Here is an 18,981-nt window from a genome sequence, read left to right as displayed (position 1 = left end):
GTACTACCTTGGACAGCTCTCATGTCTGTACATGCCCTGCAGTTAAGTTTGCCAGGCAGAGGGAGGCACTGTCTCCTCATCACGAAGCAAAAGGTTCACCTCAGTGACCGGGGGAGGACAATGGCCAGTCTCCGATTAAAGAAGAGAAAGGTGGCTGTACAGGGTTGTGTTTTGCAGATGTGAACATCTTTTGGCTGGCCTGTTTCAGCTCACTGATGGGGCTGTCCAGAATATTTGCATTTTACACTTTCTCAGGGATGCTGGCATCTGGAAAGCAACTTTCCAATGGAAAAAATGAAATAAAAAATTATACCCAAAAGACAGTCTCATCTCCTTCTTTGTGTTTTAACTTAAAGGACATAGAGGTGTTTTTCTCAGGTCACTAATCTTTATTTTTTATCAACAATAGATTAAAAGACTATGTGTAATGTGAAAAGGGTTGTTTTTTTTTAACCTGACTCTCCCTTTATCACAATGGAGCGTTTTAGCTTCTTTCAGCTCACTGTTTTGAGCACCAACACCTTTAGGTGTTGGTGAAGACCAAAACTGAGCAACAAGGTGAGTAAATATCAGACTTACATTCGTCAGGGGGACAGAAACATGGCTCCAAAGTAATATAAGCTGTTCAGTGTTTCACCGGTTGTTCTGCTGGCATCCAAAAAAGACAATAAATGTTGTTGGAAAACAAAAAAAAAAAAAACAGGATACCTACCTGTTGAGGCCAGCCAGACCTCAAGAAGATATTTCACTCCAGCTTTAGATTTTGGGAAACAAAAGTGAACAGAGTGAACATAAAAGCTCTGTTTCAAAAAAGAGAAGCAGTCATTTAACAGTGACATTAGCAGTTCTCTACATTCTGATTTAGCTGCCTTCTCTCTTCAACACATCTCACCCAAACAACACAGCCTATCATTTCAGGTGGTTATATCTGACACCAGCAAACTTCTGTTACACAGGAGGAAGCAGATCATCTCTGAGGCGAGTACTGAGTAATGAGTTACTGTTCCTGAAGCCCAGCCATGCAGGCACTGGTGTATGAGCGCATGACGGCGCGCAGACTGTCAGCCACGCACCACTGGTCGGTTTAAAGCCACAGGATTTGGATTAAATAGCTTGTGAGAGAACCGATGAGCCTTGAGCGAGGGAGGGAGCGAGGGAGGGAGGGAGGAAGCTAAGGGCTGATTTTTATCTTTTACTGGATCGAGAAAGGGAGGAGGCTCGGAGAATGAGTTATTCTTGTAGCAGCACAGAGCCTGTTTACTGTGCGGTGTATTAGCCAGCGCGTCACCAAAGGCTCCGACGCAAGTAAATCGGCTCCTGCGGCGACGACGCCGAGAGCATCAGAAAGCCTCAGTTCCTGTCAGGCTGCGCACCGAACAGACCTCTTCTGCTGGACATGAAAGTGCAGCAAGGCTGCAACTCATCAGACATGGGGGTCCCGGTTACAACCGAAGAAGAATTGCGCAGAAATACCGTAATAACGCCCGAGGATGTGCTTGGGTTGCAGAAGATCACCACGAGTAAGTAACCGGCTACTGTAATAGGCACGATGGGTGGGAAGTAGTTATAGCCTTACAGATAGAGGAGATTAGAGCAACCCATCTGCTGTTGCTTTCTTTTTTAGTGTCCTTTTGTATATATATTGTAACATAACACATCATATCCTTATAACAAATCCTGTAATTGACTGTTTTTATTGGATGTCTCGAACAACTAGACACAGATACCATGGACAGCGACAGAGAATCTGAAAGGTCCTCAAAGAGTCTCTACAGCTTAAAATAAGATGAACCACTTCTAACCAGTGTTTATTACAGTCAGTGAGCAGTTACAGGTTTAATGTCTTACCCAAGGACAGTAACTATTTGCCCCGGAATTGGACCTTAGATAGCTGTACTCTCCTGTTAATGAAACAGCGTATCGAATTTACCTATTAATGCTTGTGTGTGTATGTGTGTGTGTGTGCATATACATATACATATACATATATATGTTTGTTTTTTTAACATATGTGTTTGCATGTTTGTGAGTGACACTGTGTCTGTGTGAGTGTGTAGGTAGGCACTGAAAGACATTGAAGGTGACTGTGTGTTTAAGAAAAAAAAAAAAAAGCTGGCTCTTACTACATCCTCACCTCAAGACACCTGTGGCTCTGAGGTAACAGGTGGCCAGAGATGTGATCCGCTGATTATAGTTCTAACACAGGAGAAGAACACTATCGGTCAGTTGTTTAACATATTATGGAAACCGTTTCCATAATATGTCACGGGAACAGGACATGTTAGGCTGTTAAAGGCTGTGGAGAGACTTTAATTCAGCTAGAAGGCCTGATTTCACACACCTGTATTAGCAAAGTAGAGTCACAGACTTTGAACTTTGCAAATCCATCTCCATCTATGAGTACCACATAGTATCATACGCTGTTACATGGATGATCTTTTACTGATTAAATTAGGCTTTTGCTGACCAAGATGTTTTATGACAGTGGTTCAGGTCATCTCTTTAGTGAATTGCTGTTGAAATATTACAAAATAAGTCCAATCCAGTCAGGGCAGGGCACAGCGCACAGTCTGTGGAGGTGGCATGCAGTCAAAATTTGCCCTTGAGCCACTGCAGATACCTGAGGCCTATAGAAAGATGAGCATATAGAATGAGCATGGCAGTTCACGCTTCACTCCAGAAATATTAGTTTGACAAATTAACAAAAAAATCTAATTACTTTCAACTTCATCTCAAGATCTTCATCATCAAATGTGGGCAAACTTTCATCAGTGACTGTGAGGAGGGGATTGATTGTGTAGTGATTTTTTTTGGCAAACTCTAATACTTACTTAAATCAAATTGCTAAATACATATAGGTTCAAAAAACATTTGCATTTCAACTGTCACTGTTAATGTGAATGATAAGCTTACCCCAGTACCAACATTCAAAGATCACGACTGAATCCTAGTCCTCACTCTCAAACTGATTGATCGATCTGTCAATAAACACATGACAACATGTGGGAGTTAATGTTTTCTGATACTGTAAAAGGTTTATTTGCATTCATTTCCATTAATGCACATTTTCAGTAGTGATTGACAGTGAAATCTGAAGTCTAAACTGAACACCCTCAAACACAAACTATTTTAACACCAACTCTCTGCTCTCATCCTCTCAGACCATCACATCTGTTTTCATTTGGTATCTCCTCAGCAGAAAAGCAGTTCTAGGGCTGTGTCAGTGCGATAAAACCTAAATCACTCATGATGGTGCAGTAATCTCTGCTCTCCACTGACATGTAATCTGGATTATGTCAGGAGGACTGTAACGCAGCATTCTGCAATTCTACGATACACACACCTCAGGTAATTAATAACCCTGCAATCAAAGTGTGAGTTAGTTTACACTGTCAGATTAGAAAGGTAGTTGTTGTGTGCCCAAGCCATTCATTTACTGGATTTTCTCAGCAGTTATTAATAGCCACTAAAAATGAAATACTTGTTGGTCAGAGATGGCTCTCAGTGAAATCCTCTGTTGATTTGAACCATAGCTGGATGATATTTGAGTCTACACAAATGAACTGACGATGAATCTGCCTCTTAGTTTACCATCAAAATTACTCCCCAAGGCCCAACCATTTTTAAGCGACACACCACAGAAAAAGACCTACAGGACAGAGATAAGCATAGAGTACCTCACAATTCAGGCGATCATTTTGTGCTGCAAGAGAAAGAAAATCGCAGTTGAATAAAATGGGTGGGGGGGTGAGAGAAAAGGCCTCAGCTTGCAGTGTAAATGACTTTTCCAGTTGTGCTTTTGGGAGGTAAATGCCACCATTTTGGGGCAGCCCAGCTCCAGTCCGTCACGGCGGTTCGGTGCTGATAAGTGAGGCGCAGCGAGTCATTGCCGCATAAGCCGAGAGGGAAAAAAAAAATAAATAATAATAATAATCCAGACAGACGAGGAGCACTGCTGTGATATGAGAAATGGCACATCATTTTATTGTTTACATGATGGGTGATTTATGATATGCAGGCAGATGTAAACAGAAATACTGCCACTGCCAAATAAATCTCAAGTTTGTAACTGTTATTTTGTACCTTCAGATATCAAGAAGTACAATAATTACTGATGGACAACAGAAGTATGAAACAGAATTATGTGTTAGGTGGATTTCTGGAATCATTTTGTGTTGAAATAGTTATTCTCTGTTGTACCCAATTTCCCCTCATCCACCATGTCTAATTGTGAGTGCACTAGAGAGAGCAGCCAGCGAAGAGAGCCCGGAATTTCCTGTTGATAAAAAGCAAAAACCGTGCCTCTTACTGAAAATGCTCTTTTGTCTTTCAGTTTGACTACAAAAGTATTTTAATGTAAAGATAAAGATACACTCCTCAGATGGATCATAGCAACCTCAGAGCTCCAGATGCCTGTCCTAACTTATTGTTAATGTGCACGAAAAGGCACAAAGCCTCAGATGGAGAGAAGGCAATAAAGGTTGAGCTAAAAGAAGCGTCATAAAGTGATAATGTTTTTTTTTTTAATTCATCAAACCCATCTGCTTCCCCACAAAAGCTTAAAGCAACACATTTCTTTACAGTCAGCCTGATGTTTTATAAAATGTCAGGTTTTTAAATGTTAAAAGATGCAGTGTTGATTCTATATCTTCATCTATACTCATATCACAGGTCCTGTTTCCCAATGTACACAATTTAGGACAGAAAGAAATTTTAATATTCTGAACTTTCCAAAAACTCTTATGCCAATGCACTTCCACAGTATATGCATCAAGCTACCTACGTTTTTGCTTTTCTTCCACTTTTAGCAGTTAAGAGCCTTTTTATTTTGTTTAATTTTTCCAGGTATAAAGGATGTTTAATACTTTGAATTGTAACAATTGTAAATTTAAGTGGTAGTCCAATTCAGATCAGAAGTTTCACATATATTTAGTAATAAGCCAACAAGGCTTACTTATTAAGGTTACTCTACAAGTTCCTTCAGTTTTAGATCTTTATTTACAGCTGTTTTTATCTGTGCATATTTTAGAAAGTAGTTTATTTTAGATGAACTGACAGTTGACAATGTCCTTTTATTAACCAAAAAAATCACTGGCAGAAAATCCATGATGCCAGGAAACAAAACTCAACAAAAACAAACAACCATGCACAAGGAGGAAAACTCAGGACCAAAAGCTCAAGGCAAAAACTCAGAAGTACTTACAGGGGTAAATCTGGCTCAGAGGTAAGTCCAAAAGGAAACACAAACAAGATCCAAGGTGCAGACAGGAGCTCAGGATCAAAACATGACCACAGGGACGAGCACAGGGATGACAACAGCAGGAACAAGACTCGACAAGACAGCAGACTCAGGCTGAACAACAGACAAACTAGCAGGCAATCAACAAGGCCAGAAACAAGACAAAGACAGGAAGTAGCCTTCAAACAGATACACAGGGCTTCAAAATAAAACAGGAAATTCTAAATCAAACCAGGAACAAAATGCACAAGTAGCAGGACTAAAACAAGAAATAATGAACAAGTGAACAAGTTTAAAAACTTATTTAAAAATTTGTATGACACAGCCTCCTTGTTTAGAAGCATACTGATGCCTTTAAGGAGACAAAATGAAGTGTCAATCAGTAAAAACCATTAATATTTTGTTCTATACCTGATTTTAAGCTGCTATCTTTTAATATTTTTGTATTTAATAATAAAAAAATCTTCTAAATATCTTAATAAGACTCTAGATCATAAATCAGTGTGTGGAGGACAGTGAGCAAATGTCCAAACCTTTCAAAATAGCGAGATCATTTATATAGACAAATAGAAGAAAGTTACCTTCACAACGTAAAATCAAAATTTGAATTATTATGTAATGGGGTGGGAGCAGCTCTACCACACTCGATCCTCTGTTGCACTGTTGGTATTTTGGCCTGAAATCATCCACACTGTGTGTAATTTAGCTTCATTCAGATGATTTACTCACAACAGCCTGGTTCCTTTTACACTAATGGGTGATCAATTATTTGGCCTTAATAAGTCTGGTACACGGAGCAGCGCTTTTTCTACGTCGGGCGGGATTTCCACTCTGTGATGTCTGCCAACACAATAGATACAGCTTTAATTAAAATTGATTGGCGCAGCCGGTTCTTAATCTCACATGCGCAGCTGTCACAGGGTTACTCTTTCAGAGTGATTTGACATGGAGAGAGACAGCTTGTTGCATCCACATCAGTAATTAACACAGTAATCTCATTGGCTGTCTATTACTTGTGTTTGGTCTCACTCTTTAAATCAGGCACTTGTTGTTAGACTCAGAGCCATGTCAACTTAATATTACAAATGTTCTAAGCATAATGGTGGTCTATGTTATAGTGCAAAATCAGTGCTTCAGAGTTGGATAGGGTTATTGATCAATACCACTGACACTGTGATTACCAGCTGGTGCTGATATTTCTGTGCATTTTGGATTTCAATTGACAGAACAGGAGAATGGAGGGAGAAAGAGCCCCGCAGGAGGAAAATACGCAGCCTACACTATCCATATGTTTTTACCTATCTCTGCTGTTTCATGTGAGCTTTACTGGTTCCCTACATCTGTGGGTTATGACCAGTTCAACTAATGAGCGGTTAGTTTTTCTCCCAGTTTTGTTTGAAGAATATTTAGAGACACTGATAGCAAAACAACAGTGATAAGAGGAACATAAAAGAAGAAAAACAGAAATATTTTTTACTGCTTTCTGTTGACAGTCTTGCATCTCCCAAGATTCACTGGGAGATGCAAGGATTCATTCGGGAGCCAGTGGTCTAGACCATTGCTCAGAAACATACATGTAAGTGATTTGTGTTTTCTGTGGCCCCTAGGACATTGTGCAAAAAAAAAAAAAAAAAAAAAAATGCGTAAACAAGCACCAGAACACACACAAAACACTATATATCATATGCTATTCATGTGTGACTATGGTAGTTTAGCTGAGACAGTGGCTGCCCCACCTTCACCTGATAGGATGAATTTTCTGAAAGATCTAAATCAGATTAAACAGGGATGATCCTGAACAGAAAGCAGCCAGCTTCATTCTCTGTTTGCTGTTTTTTTTTTTTCTCTGCAGAGCTGGGAGCCCTTTTATTATCATGCAAATTCTTGTTACTTTATCAATACATGCAATATGGATAAAACTATATACCCTGTAGATTTACACAAGGCCCTTTTGTTCTCATGAATGAAATTTAGAGACTTCATAAAAGCAAACATCAATGTAAACATAATAAAGCAAGTAGTTGTTTTATCTCAGTGCTGGATTTGCTTTCTTCTGGACTCCTGGCTTTGTACAGAGGGAGAAAATAGAGCAACTGAAATGATGTAGTTGCTTCCAGTAACCTGTTGTATAAAGGGGTTGCAAGTGGGAGCTCACTTGGACAGACAGTAATAGCTTGAATCACACATTTACATTTGCTTGCAGGGTTAGATTTGCATTTAGTTCCTATAGAAAAATGAATTTAACCCTTGTGTGGTGTTCGTATTTTTGTTATTCAGCCAGTGCTCCTGTGTCTGGTGGACCCTCTGCATTTTGGGGTTTTCAAATCAACACCATCAAACAATTTTATGTTAAAATACTCAACAGATGTTTAGTTTACTTCATTCCAATTACAAGCCATTCATTTAATTTTTCTTTTGATAAAAAATGAAAATGGGTCCCACAGACCCGAACACCATACAAGGTCACAAATATTACACCATTCTACCGTATTTTACTGAAGATGCAGCATTTATCGACTGATCCATATTCATGACTTTTAGAATAACTCGAATGCAAAACAGAAATACTTAAAATCATATTCTTTGATGCTTTGATTTGAATGAAATTCTTTTTATGCTCTTCTTTCTCAGAATTTCCCGGGTACAAACTGTCACTGTCCACAAGGCTTTTCTCTTTTTAGATCACGTCCATAGGGATGAGGGAAAGAGTGCAGGGAGTTAAGACAGACAAGTCACTGGTGTCCCTCCAGGTTCCTCACACAGCCTCACCCTAAATGTGACAAGAGTGGTCACTGTGTGTGTGTGTGTGCGTGTGTGTGTGTGTGTGTCTGGGTAGGCAGAGGTTAGATCATACTTTCAAATGAAGTGGTGTCACATGGTTTACCCGCAGAGCAGACACACCTTGTGTGTTACACAGTACACAAATGTACGTTGTAACTAAACCCTGATTATTACAAAAACACACTGATCCAGGAGTACATTTACATTTTTATTTCAAGTCTTTGTCAACTGGATTTTATTTACTTTTGCAGTTTTTCAACTAATTTTACAAATATGATTTTCCACTTTCCACTCAAAATTTGATCCTACAGCTAGCTTGGCTCTGCTCAGACGTACCTACCAGTATCCTACCAGTATTGGTTCACATTATTAAACAAACAAGATACAACATGTTAGTGAGATGCAGTCTTTATATTGAGCAGAGAAATGAGAGTGGTGTTGATCTTCTTAACTCACAGAGAGCAAGAAAGCAAATAAGAGTATCTCTCAAAAAAGTCTAACTATTGCTTTAAGGTTGAAGGAAGCAAAAGGACTTTTGTCTTTCTTTTAATGACCCAATGGTTCAGAGCTAAGATCACAATATCCTCATTAAACCCTCCCACTGAGGTAAGTTTTTTTTTCATTCTGTGTTGTAGTCCAGAGGAAGAGAAAAATAAGAGGAAAGAATCTCATCTGCATTCAGCTGCTCAGAATGCAACCTCTCCGTGAACCTCACTGTTTGCCAGTTTGCCAGTTTGCCTACAGGTACTATTAACCGAGAGACATGAAACAGCCTGCCACACACAGGTGCACTGTACATCATGATGTGAACATCAACGTTTAATGCTAACGTCATTACCTGCCTTTGGCTACAAATTATTTTTAAAGTGAAGACAAGTCAACATGTCTGCATTGTTGTGGGATAAAGTCAACACACATTCTCAGAACTGATCGGAGACCACAGAGTCAAATGGAAAGAATAAGGCATGTGAAGTCAATCCCTGTGGCTGAAAGTCTGTAACTCTGGGCTAATCTTGGGGATTAAGGACCTATAAGTGGCAGCTCGCTTTGCTCTACATGAATGCCACTTTGGTGTCACACAGGCTCTGTGTATCTGAATACAGGAGCACAGCACGACTCAAGACTTGGTGCTAATTTTACTCCCTTTATAGGGGCTGCTGCCAAAGGGATCTTTTCAGGACTGTATTGATTTTTTTTTTAATTCCAGTAGAGTGAAAGTTATTATGAATAGAATCTACTTTTAGTCTTTGGGTCGATGACTAATGTGTGTTTACACATGTTTGAAACCACACAACGAAATCCTCTGTCATGCTAAAAGCAAGAAAATAGATACAGTAAATACACATAGCGGCTCTGAGTGAGAGTGGAAAGACTAGTGAGTTATTATGGCAGATCATCTGAGAGTCAATGATATTTCCCCACAGGGGACAAGAAAGCATATTGTAATCTATCATGTTATACTGTAATTTAAATCACTGTCAAAACATATCCTCTTCATATTCTGCATCAAATCTATCTGCACAGTCTTATTCCTCCGGTGCTTCAGGGGTGTGAAATCAGACGAAAGGTAGACCCTCTATAGGAAGAGGCCTCAGGGATACCTTCATCAGATCCCCGACGTGGAACAATTCATTTGCATACCACTGATGCCGAACCCAAGATATTGTCCTTTGATTTGCTGCTGCACCTTGTTGTTGCGGAGCAGCCAGGTGGATGAGGGGAACGAAAAAGACAGACTAATCGAGCTGGCACACTATCAGAAGGAGCGTTGCTAGGCGACAGTGTTGAAGGAAGTGAAGTGGAGAGCTTTGTGTGTGTGTGTGTCTGTTTGTGTGTGTGTAGGTGAAAGAAAGAAAGAAGGAAAAAAGAAAGAAGTGAGGCATGAGCATGTAAACCAATCAGCCACAGCATTAAAACCTTGGTGTCAAGACACCGTGATTCATTTTAACCAGATTTTAATAGTTTGGTTTTTATAGATAGCAGAGTTATAACAGGGTTACATCCTCCGATCTTCTCCTGTTAGAATGCCTGCAGTACAACTTGTGCTGGATAAAGAGCTAATTCTCAAAGAAATAGTTTGACATTTTTGGAAATGCAGTAGAGTTAAATGAGAAGATCGATACCACTCTCACAAACATGAGCAGTCTGTTAGCTTCGCAAAAAGACTTGAACCAGGAGTGGGAAAATTAGCATGTCTATATCTTAAGGTAACAAAAGCACCTATATGCCTATAAGCGTTAGAGGTGCCAATAAGCACCTCTAACGCTCAAGTCAAAAACAGCAAGTTGTGGTTTTATGTGGGCTATAACTAACGAACTGGCTGCTGGCTGTAGCCCTTTATTGACACACACTAAATTGCTTCTTCTCATCTAAGAAAAGACAAAAAAAAAGTTTCTCAAAATGTCCAACCATTCCTTTAATGATTGTTCATACTTGCAGATGTGTGTCCTTCTCTGAAATGCTTTCTCCATGTCTTCATCTTCCTGTTCCTCGAACGCAGTTATGTGTTTGTTTTGGCGTTGAAGGGCAGCGTTGGTTGTCACTGTCTAACATGCAGGGAGTTGTAATAATGCTTACAATGCACTTTACGAGGAGTTAGTCAGGATGAGCTGCAGAGCTCACTGTGGAGATTTTTCACCATAGTGTTCCTAATGAAAAACGTCCACACCGAGGTCTGTTGATTCACTCTGAATAATCATGATATAGTTTCTGGAAAGACATGTTACAAGTAATTTTGTTGCTAAAATGTAAATTTTTTAGAGATTTTTTAGACCATGTGAGCATCTACATGCTCATCATATCAGAAGAGCATGGGTAAGATGGGCTATAACTAACGAACTGGCTGCTGGCTGTAGCCCTTTATTGACTCACACTAAATTGCTTCTTCTCATCTAAGAAAAGACAAAAAAAAAATGTTTCCCAAAATGTCCAACCATTCCTTTAATGATTGTTCATACTTGAAGATGTGTGTCCTTATGTTTTGGTCCTCCCTCTGAAATGCTTTCTCCATGTCTTCATCTTCCTGTTCTTCGAACGCAGTTGTGTGTTTATTTTGGCATTGAAGGACAGCGTTGGTTGTCACTGTCTAACATGCAGGGAGTTGTAATAATGCTTACAATGCACAAAGCGTCCACGCTGAGGTCTGTTGATTCATTCTGAATAATAATGATATAGTTCCTGGAAAGACTTGTTTTCAAGTAATTTCGTTGTAGAGTTTTTTCAGACCATGTGAGCATCTACATGCTCATCATATCAGAAGAGCATGGGTAGGATATTATTTTGCTTATCAAGTCCTGAAAAACTCATCACATCTTCAAAAATGTGCAGTATTACTTGCATTGAAATACTGCACAGGATATATATCACTATCTCTAGGCTTAAAAAGATGGATCAGACCCACTGGGGCTTATGCTGGGGATGTTGTGAGGAGGTGGGGGACCCTCATGCACTATCTGTGGCTCTGCTGTAGCTGTTAAGGCCCTCTGGGGTGGAGTTAGAGTTAATATTTTTGAACATGGATTGCATGTGGTTGACATGTTTGCTTGCCATCCATCCCAACTGCATTCATTGCAGGACTCATTACATCTCTTTTTCTCTTTGTTATATAATAAAGCAACTGTTGGTCTCATAGTATTCATTCCTGGCCTCAACTATCTTGTTGTTCCTGTTAAGTAATGTTAATTATCTAATAATAATAATTTGAGACACATGAGAATGTTTTGTCCAAAATAAGAGAGGTAACAATTCTAAATAGAAAGCCTCTATTTAGCACCCATCTTTTATTATCTTGGTCATAAAAAAAAGACAGTGACACACTGCAGCCTGTAAAAGAGGCCTCACTCATCAGATACAATAGTAAAGACAGTTTACAGTTTCTTTTTCTTAAATTTACTCTCTCATTCATTCTCTGTGTCCTCTGCTTCTGTCGTTTTCTCCACGTTTCTCTCCCTCTGCCTCCTCGCTGTCTTTCACCAGCTGAAAATGACTCACTTCATTCAGTTTGTGTATTTTGTTCCTGTCCTCTCCCACACAGCTCACACCTCAAATTTGTCATCACTAAACAGTGAGTATCTGAAAAAGCCAGGTTTTCATTAATGCATCTACAAATCCCTGAAAGACGGTGCAGTCAATTGCCATCAGTCAAGCTATTCTGTGGCGTAGTGAGCTTCATGTGACTGTAGGAGTGACATGATAATGTGGGACTTTTTGCACTGGACTGGGTGAAAATGACTTAATTGGCTGTGCTATCAGATGAAATGCTCCATCTGTCTTTTTCAGCAGGTTTGGCATGTAGCCATCTCTGATTCACAAAACACATCTATCGGTCATCTGCTCACGACGAGAGCGAACTCAGTGATAGCTACGCAAGATGCATTCAGAGTACTCTGCCAACAGATTTTCAAACAGTCTTTGACAGAAATGTTAAATTTGGTGGAAGACGCGTGTTTTACCCTTTAGAAATGTTACGTTTTGGCAGGCAGCATCCTTACTGGACACTGCAGTGAGGGAAAAGAGCTCTCGGTTTGAATTTCTTACCTCTGTTAATAAAATGATTTGACTACAGTTTAGCAGTGAACATTAGTGCAATTGAAAGGTGTTTAAACAAGTTATAACTAATAAAATAATTAGTAATATGGTTATGATGAATTCTTTGTTCATTTTACTCAACGAAAAGAAATTTAGTCAGGTTTCTCATCTGTAAAACTGCAACAGATGCAGAGATTCTGGTAATTCCTACACATTTTACTGACCCTTTATTAACCTATTATTAAACAACTTATTATTTTAATTAAACAATGTTAATCACACTTAATGTGGCATGACAACAAGGCTCAATGCTCATGTTGAAACGATAATTACATTAGCTAGTGTAGGGTAAAGTAAGGATACTGAGTGTCAGTGAGATGGGCGTTTGTATCTGTGAACTGCAGAGAGCTGGTTTGCACAGTGTTATATAACAGGATTTGAAAATGATTAGAATTCTTATGGTCATTTCAAGCTTACTCTCCTCAGTGATTACACTCAGGACACACAGCTTGCAGATACTCTATAAGCAGTGAGAGAGTTTCTTGCTGTTGTTCAGGACAAACACAGTCCCCAGACCAACAGTAGGCTTATAGTAATATTCTCAGAGCAGATAAGCGCCTCACATCAAATGAACTGGCACTAGAGGGCACTGCATCAAACAGCAGCACTCTAACCATCTTACTGTAGTTTGCAGGGCAACATAAAGAGACCTTGCGTTTTTGATTATTATTGACCAGTCTGGTGACGTCCGTGGAAACACTCCACTCCCATCTACAGTATGTTAACATGAACTTATCAGCAGGGATGAGCCCTGTGAGCTCTGCAGTGCATGTGCAGAGGGATGCCACAGCTGCAAGTGTGTGTGCCGCGCATAGAAATACACATGTACATTCATTCTCTGCACACACACATATATACAGTATAAACAGCGCCTAACAAAAAGAAGATGTGATGAATTATTATTTTACAAATTATTTGAACCGTAGACAGTGTTATCAGGGCCACTGTTGGCTTAAAGCTAAAGTTGTCTCTCTATTGCTTTATTTTTATTGTGAGGCACTTTGTGATGTTCTGCTCTTGAAAGGTTGCAATTTAAATAAGCTTACTCACTCAGATATGACAAGATCCATTTGTATGGTAGAGCACTGAGAAAACACATATTACAGCACACGTTCTCACTGCTCTGCTGTTTTGAAATGGTGATAAGTCATTCCTGTGGGCTGAAACTTCTGTAAATAATACATTTGCATTTAAATGATCTAATTAGAGTAATGGCATTTTCTCTGCGTAAGTGTCACAGCTTAAGAACAAGACACTGTCATCTTTGCTGCAGTTTCAACATCAGAAGGTCACAGGTTTCAGCTTTAATTAATCTGTGATATTCACTTTGATTTTACACCAGTGTTCAAAATATGCCACACGCTGTATACTCAATAGCATGCTCTAAATAGTGTTGTTTCACAACAGGGACATTTTTAGACAAGGTGTCAGGTATGGTGTACTGTACTTTATGAAAGGGTCTATAAATATCTTCAAGCAGGTGGCTAAAGCCTGTGTGGCCCATCTGCTCCCTAACCCTCAGGAATAGTAGAGGATGCGACTGTGTGAGTGTGTGTGCGTGAGAGAGATAGAGAGACCATATGCATGTGCATGAATACACAGATGTTTTTTTATGTGTGTTGGTAACAAAGTCAGTTGGACTTTTGACCTGCACAGTTGTTGCCTGACTGTCTTTTTAATTGTATTGCATGAAAGCATCAGCAAGAAAGACCCTTCAACGCTTATGCAACACAGACTGCCAATAATAACTCCCCTTAACATAACCTAATGAGATAGTGTGTGTGTGTGTGTGTGTGTGTGTGTGTGTGTGTGTGTGTGTGTGTGTGTGTGTGTGTGTGCGTGTGTGTGTGTGTGTGCGTGTGCGTGTGTGTGTGTGTGTGTGTTTCCCAGCCAGTCGGTCCATGTGATGGTAAAACACAATAAGCCTCTTACGTCTAATCCTGCCCTGTTGGGAGGGGAGTGTCTCACACATGCTTACACATGCACACATAAATGGACACACACACACACACAGTGCCAGCATGGCCAAATCTGTCACCCTGTTCAGGATACATGGGTTTCCGTCTTTCACTGGGCTCAGGTTCACTGGACTTGTCAATCCTGCTGTTCAGTGCAAACAGAGCCTGTTAGAGAAAAGTAATAACAGGTGCAAATAAAAAATCAGTATCTCAGATATGAAGCAAACGATCCAGTTCACCAGTGCAATAGTAAGGAGGTGCAAATGTGTGTTTTGTGTTGATATAAAATGTTATATTTTTCCTCAGTGTGCATAAATGACTATACAGTGAAGCTGAAGGCTTATTAAGGTTGAAAAGGTGTCATACAATGTCCAGATTTCGCGGCCCCCTGAGGCAAATGACGGCCTGACTGTTTTGATGTGTATGTGCAAACCGACAACAAGAACGATTTTCCCACACACCAGAAGACGTAGGATCGATTTTGGATATGTTTAACTCTGAGTCAGTGCACACAAGTACGGGCACAGAAGATTAATGACTTGGCTGCTCAACAGAAAACTGGAGCGGTGTGTATTTTTTGTCTGCTTTGTGGATCCATCCACCTTGAATGTGCCTGAGCTGGACTGACTGCTCTCTGGGCTTTTACTGGTGCAGCTGAGGCGCTCTGACAGTTTGCTGTTATTGTCCATGTCGTTTCTTGGCGCAGAGAAACAGATGATGTGTAAAAAATAGCTTCCCTAGAATTATTGTGAGGTTACGGAGGTGAGTATTCAATAGAAACAAAGTTAAGGGGAGTGTGTTTGGCACAGGGCAGGTTTCAATTAGAGTAATATATGAGTTCAGAGATGCTCAGAACAACACGTAGCATATTTTGGCAGAGGGAAACAGAGGTGACAGATTATTAAATGACAGGTTGCTGCCTGACTTGAAAGGTTTGCTTTATTCAAATGATGCTATTGAATAAAAGAAGAAATAGACTGCTACAGTGTGTGTGAACACAGTTTAAAGGCTCTTATCTTTTTTTTTTTTTTCAGATTATCTTTGTTCCCCAGAAGAAAATGTCCACATGATCGACTTCACCAGGTTTAAGATCCGTGACATGGAAACAGGGACAGTCCTGTTTGAGATCACTAAGCCTCCAACACCAGGTCAGCTCCGAACCTCATTGACTAGATAGACGTACAAATTATGCAATACATTATCCAGACTTAGGCCATGTTTAAGTTTTCTTAGCCACATGTGTTTTTTATCTCACTTAATAATGAGCTTTAAAACAGTATTTTTGATTTTACTGTACAGTATTTTTCTTGTCCCCATGACCCTGCAGAGGAAAATAATAGATAGATAAAACCTTTAATAGTCCCACAATGGGGAAATTGCACTAATAATAATAACAACAACAACAATAACAGAACATGTAATAATGTATTTTTCCTTTCAGGTTCAAAACACTGTGAGAGGAAAACACTATGTACTGTGAGCTGTGGCTCCAATACAAAAAAGCATTTATCTCATTCTGTGAAATAAGTGAAATAATAAACGAGAAGTTTGAGTTCTTTGAGTTTTTTTCATTAATTTTCTTTCAAATTTCTCCTTTTCAGCCGGAGGTAAAAAGCATTGCGACCCCAACGCCGGTCGTTTCGTCCGATACCAGTTCACCCCGGCCTTCCTGCAGTTGCGGCAGGTTGGAGCCACGTAAGTCAAAGTTCTTGTGCGTATTTGTTTCCTCCAAATAACAAATGAAGACTACGTAATGGAGAGGCACGTGTCCTTGGATAAGCTCATTGATGCAATAATGTTAATTCAACCCTGCTGCTCTGACAGAGGACACATAGCGGATGTAGGAGGTGTGTGGGCCTCAGTGTGTGACGACAGGCTGACGATGAAGAGTGTGAACATACAGAGCAGCCCAGCCCACCTGCTGAGTCAGGCGCTGAATAACTGTCAGTGCCCCTAAGTAATGTTCATCATCAGACTCCTACTCTGTGACTGACTGCAGATTTCAATTAAACCCAACAACTGACTCATCTACATTATCTAGGCTTAATGAAAAAGCTCATTGTATATAATGTGTTTTGTGCAGCGTATAATTATAGAGGCTTTATTTCTTAATTTACACAGAACCTAAGAAAAGATATGTGTTGACTGCTGCTCTGGAAGGCCATTGTAAAGGATAATTTTACATAGTTTTGGTATTTTGTCTTTCTTATCTGAAATAATAATAATAAGTGTATTCATCCCTGACCTACAATGACTGAGTTCTGGCAAAGCACTGACATCGTTAAAAAGAGGTCAGAGGGGAAACAACATGAATGGTTATTAGATGATAACTATCCATTATTATGTGGTTAAACTTTGACCCACTAGCTCCATTTGTGGTCTTGTGCATTACTTCATTATTCAGTCACAGAGCAGTCTATGTAACATCAGATACACAGACTTTATGGTGTTTTTAAAAAAAAAAAAAAAAAAAACATAAATCTGCTATGTTTTTCAAATTTAAAAATAAAACAAGTGACACGTTTTTAGTTTTAAACAAAATAACAAATTGGGCTAATAGTTGGTTAAAAGGTTAAGTCTAAATTAAGCGTTATCTGGATAATCTGGATCAACTGTTTTCAACCTGTGTGATCATCTGACAGTTCAGTTACTTTGGTAAGTAAAATGTTATCATAACCGGTATCCAAAAGTTTGTATTTCCACTTGATTCCCAGGTTGGTAAATTTATTTTTTCCCCATGTCTCCACAGGGTGGAGTTTACCGTGGGTGACACCCCCATCAACAACTTCCGCATGATTGAGAGACACTACTTCCGCGATCAGCTGCTCAAGAGCTTTGATTTCGAGTTCGGCTTCTGCATGCCCAGCAGCAAGAACACGTGCGAGCACATCTACGAATTCCCAGCGCTGTCCGAGGAAATCAGTGAGCGCATAATACTCCAACACATTCACACACACGTAACCGCAAGGGACAAATACACCCACACAGAGACTTTTTATTAGATCTAACAGGATTTGATGTTACAAAATCCTGATTGTTGTGTACTTCTTGTCTCTCAGTGCGCGAGATGATCCTGCACCCTTACGAGACGCAGTCTGACAGCTTCTACTTTGTGGACAACAAGCTGGTGATGCACAACAAGGCAGATTATTCCTACAGCGGGGGGCCATAGGAAGATCTCCAAACGTCCACCCTTTACTCCTCCCTGTTCTAGACATTTTCCATGATCCAGGTACCACTTCAGGACCAGAAACAGATGAACTGATGGACAAATCACTGGCATGAAACAATCTTGTCTCACTCCTGTTAACTCCATGTATTTCCATTCAGGTACTCAGTGGACTAAAAAGTCAGATTTCTCCCTCTGCCTCTTTGCAGGAACATTGAATTCTGCCAGTTTTATCATCAGTTTGCATCAGTGTGTGTGTGTGTGTGAGAGAGAGAGTGTGGGCAGTAAGCACATGCAGTGTCTGTACATACTGTTGATTTCAGCCTGTGTACGTGGGTTCCACTTGATCATCAGGAAAACGCAGATTAATTTGCATTTTGTGGGTTTTCATAGTGGTTAATATGAAGAGGGAAAGGGGACAGTGAGTCTTGTTTGTCCTGAAACACAACGTGAGACAAAGAGAGAAATATAAAGTTACGCTAAAAGAGTTTAAGAATAATGAATCTACTGGGATGTATATTTATATAGTTTGTATAGGAATCTCATTACATTTTTACTCCCAAAGGTTCTTAACTTTGTAGTAGCACACATCGGAATGATCCAGTCCTCCTCCCATGATCTGTCGTTGTTCCGTCGAATGACAAATGTGTACTTTGTCCATGTGAGTGTGTCATTTGTTTTATGTTTTCATGTTCGTAGTACTACTACGTCAGGAGTATTTTCTAAATAAATAGCCATTTTAAAGCGTCAGAAAACACACATTAGCCAAAAGTCAGATACCAGTTTTGATATCAAGTATGTTCTCTGTAGTACTGAACACTGTGTATACTTTATGATAAATGTTTGAAGTATAAAATGAAAAAGGTCTGTAAAGTTTTGACAGCTGAAATTCCATCACTGCAATAAATATGGGATTTTTTCAAAATCTTGATAGACATTGTTTTTTTTTCTTTTTTTTCCAAAAAAAAGAAGCATTACACCAAACAAAAAAACATATGCTAAAAACAGTCAGTAAACAGTCAGTAAACAGCTTATCCACTCAAAACAAAATGAAGGAAAATCAAGGAAATATAAGCCACTTAAACTTAATATTGATGGAGATTTACCCTATTAAAATAATCACTTTAAGAGCACTGATTAATGATCCTTTCCACACATTTTAAGGCACACAATACATAAAATTAAAATATAAAGTTAATTTATTAAGACTTGAAAATGTTAAAGTTTCTACTACGTTTCCCTCATAA

The 18,981-nt window shown here is 39.4% G+C and overlaps 1 protein-coding gene across 1 annotated transcript; it reads left to right on the top strand.

The window, feature by feature from the left end:
• The first annotated feature begins 1,373 nt into the window (after positions 1 to 1,373).
• On the top strand, positions 1,374 to 18,552 carry unc119a (unc-119 homolog a (C. elegans)). Its single transcript, XM_041046618.1, has 5 exons — positions 1,374 to 1,520; positions 15,600 to 15,713; positions 16,167 to 16,260; positions 17,315 to 17,487; positions 17,625 to 18,552. The coding sequence occupies exons 1-5, from the start codon at positions 1,397 to 1,399 to the stop codon at positions 17,735 to 17,737; spliced, it is 618 nt and encodes a 205-aa protein (XP_040902552.1). The 5' UTR covers positions 1,374 to 1,396; the 3' UTR covers positions 17,738 to 18,552.
• Positions 18,553 to 18,981: the final 429 nt, after the last annotated feature.

This window comes from Toxotes jaculatrix, chromosome 9 (genome assembly GCF_017976425.1).
Source record: "Toxotes jaculatrix isolate fToxJac2 chromosome 9, fToxJac2.pri, whole genome shotgun sequence".
Classification (NCBI taxonomy): domain Eukaryota; kingdom Metazoa; phylum Chordata; class Actinopteri; family Toxotidae; genus Toxotes; species Toxotes jaculatrix.
This window is presented reverse-complemented; position numbering and strand designations above follow the sequence as displayed.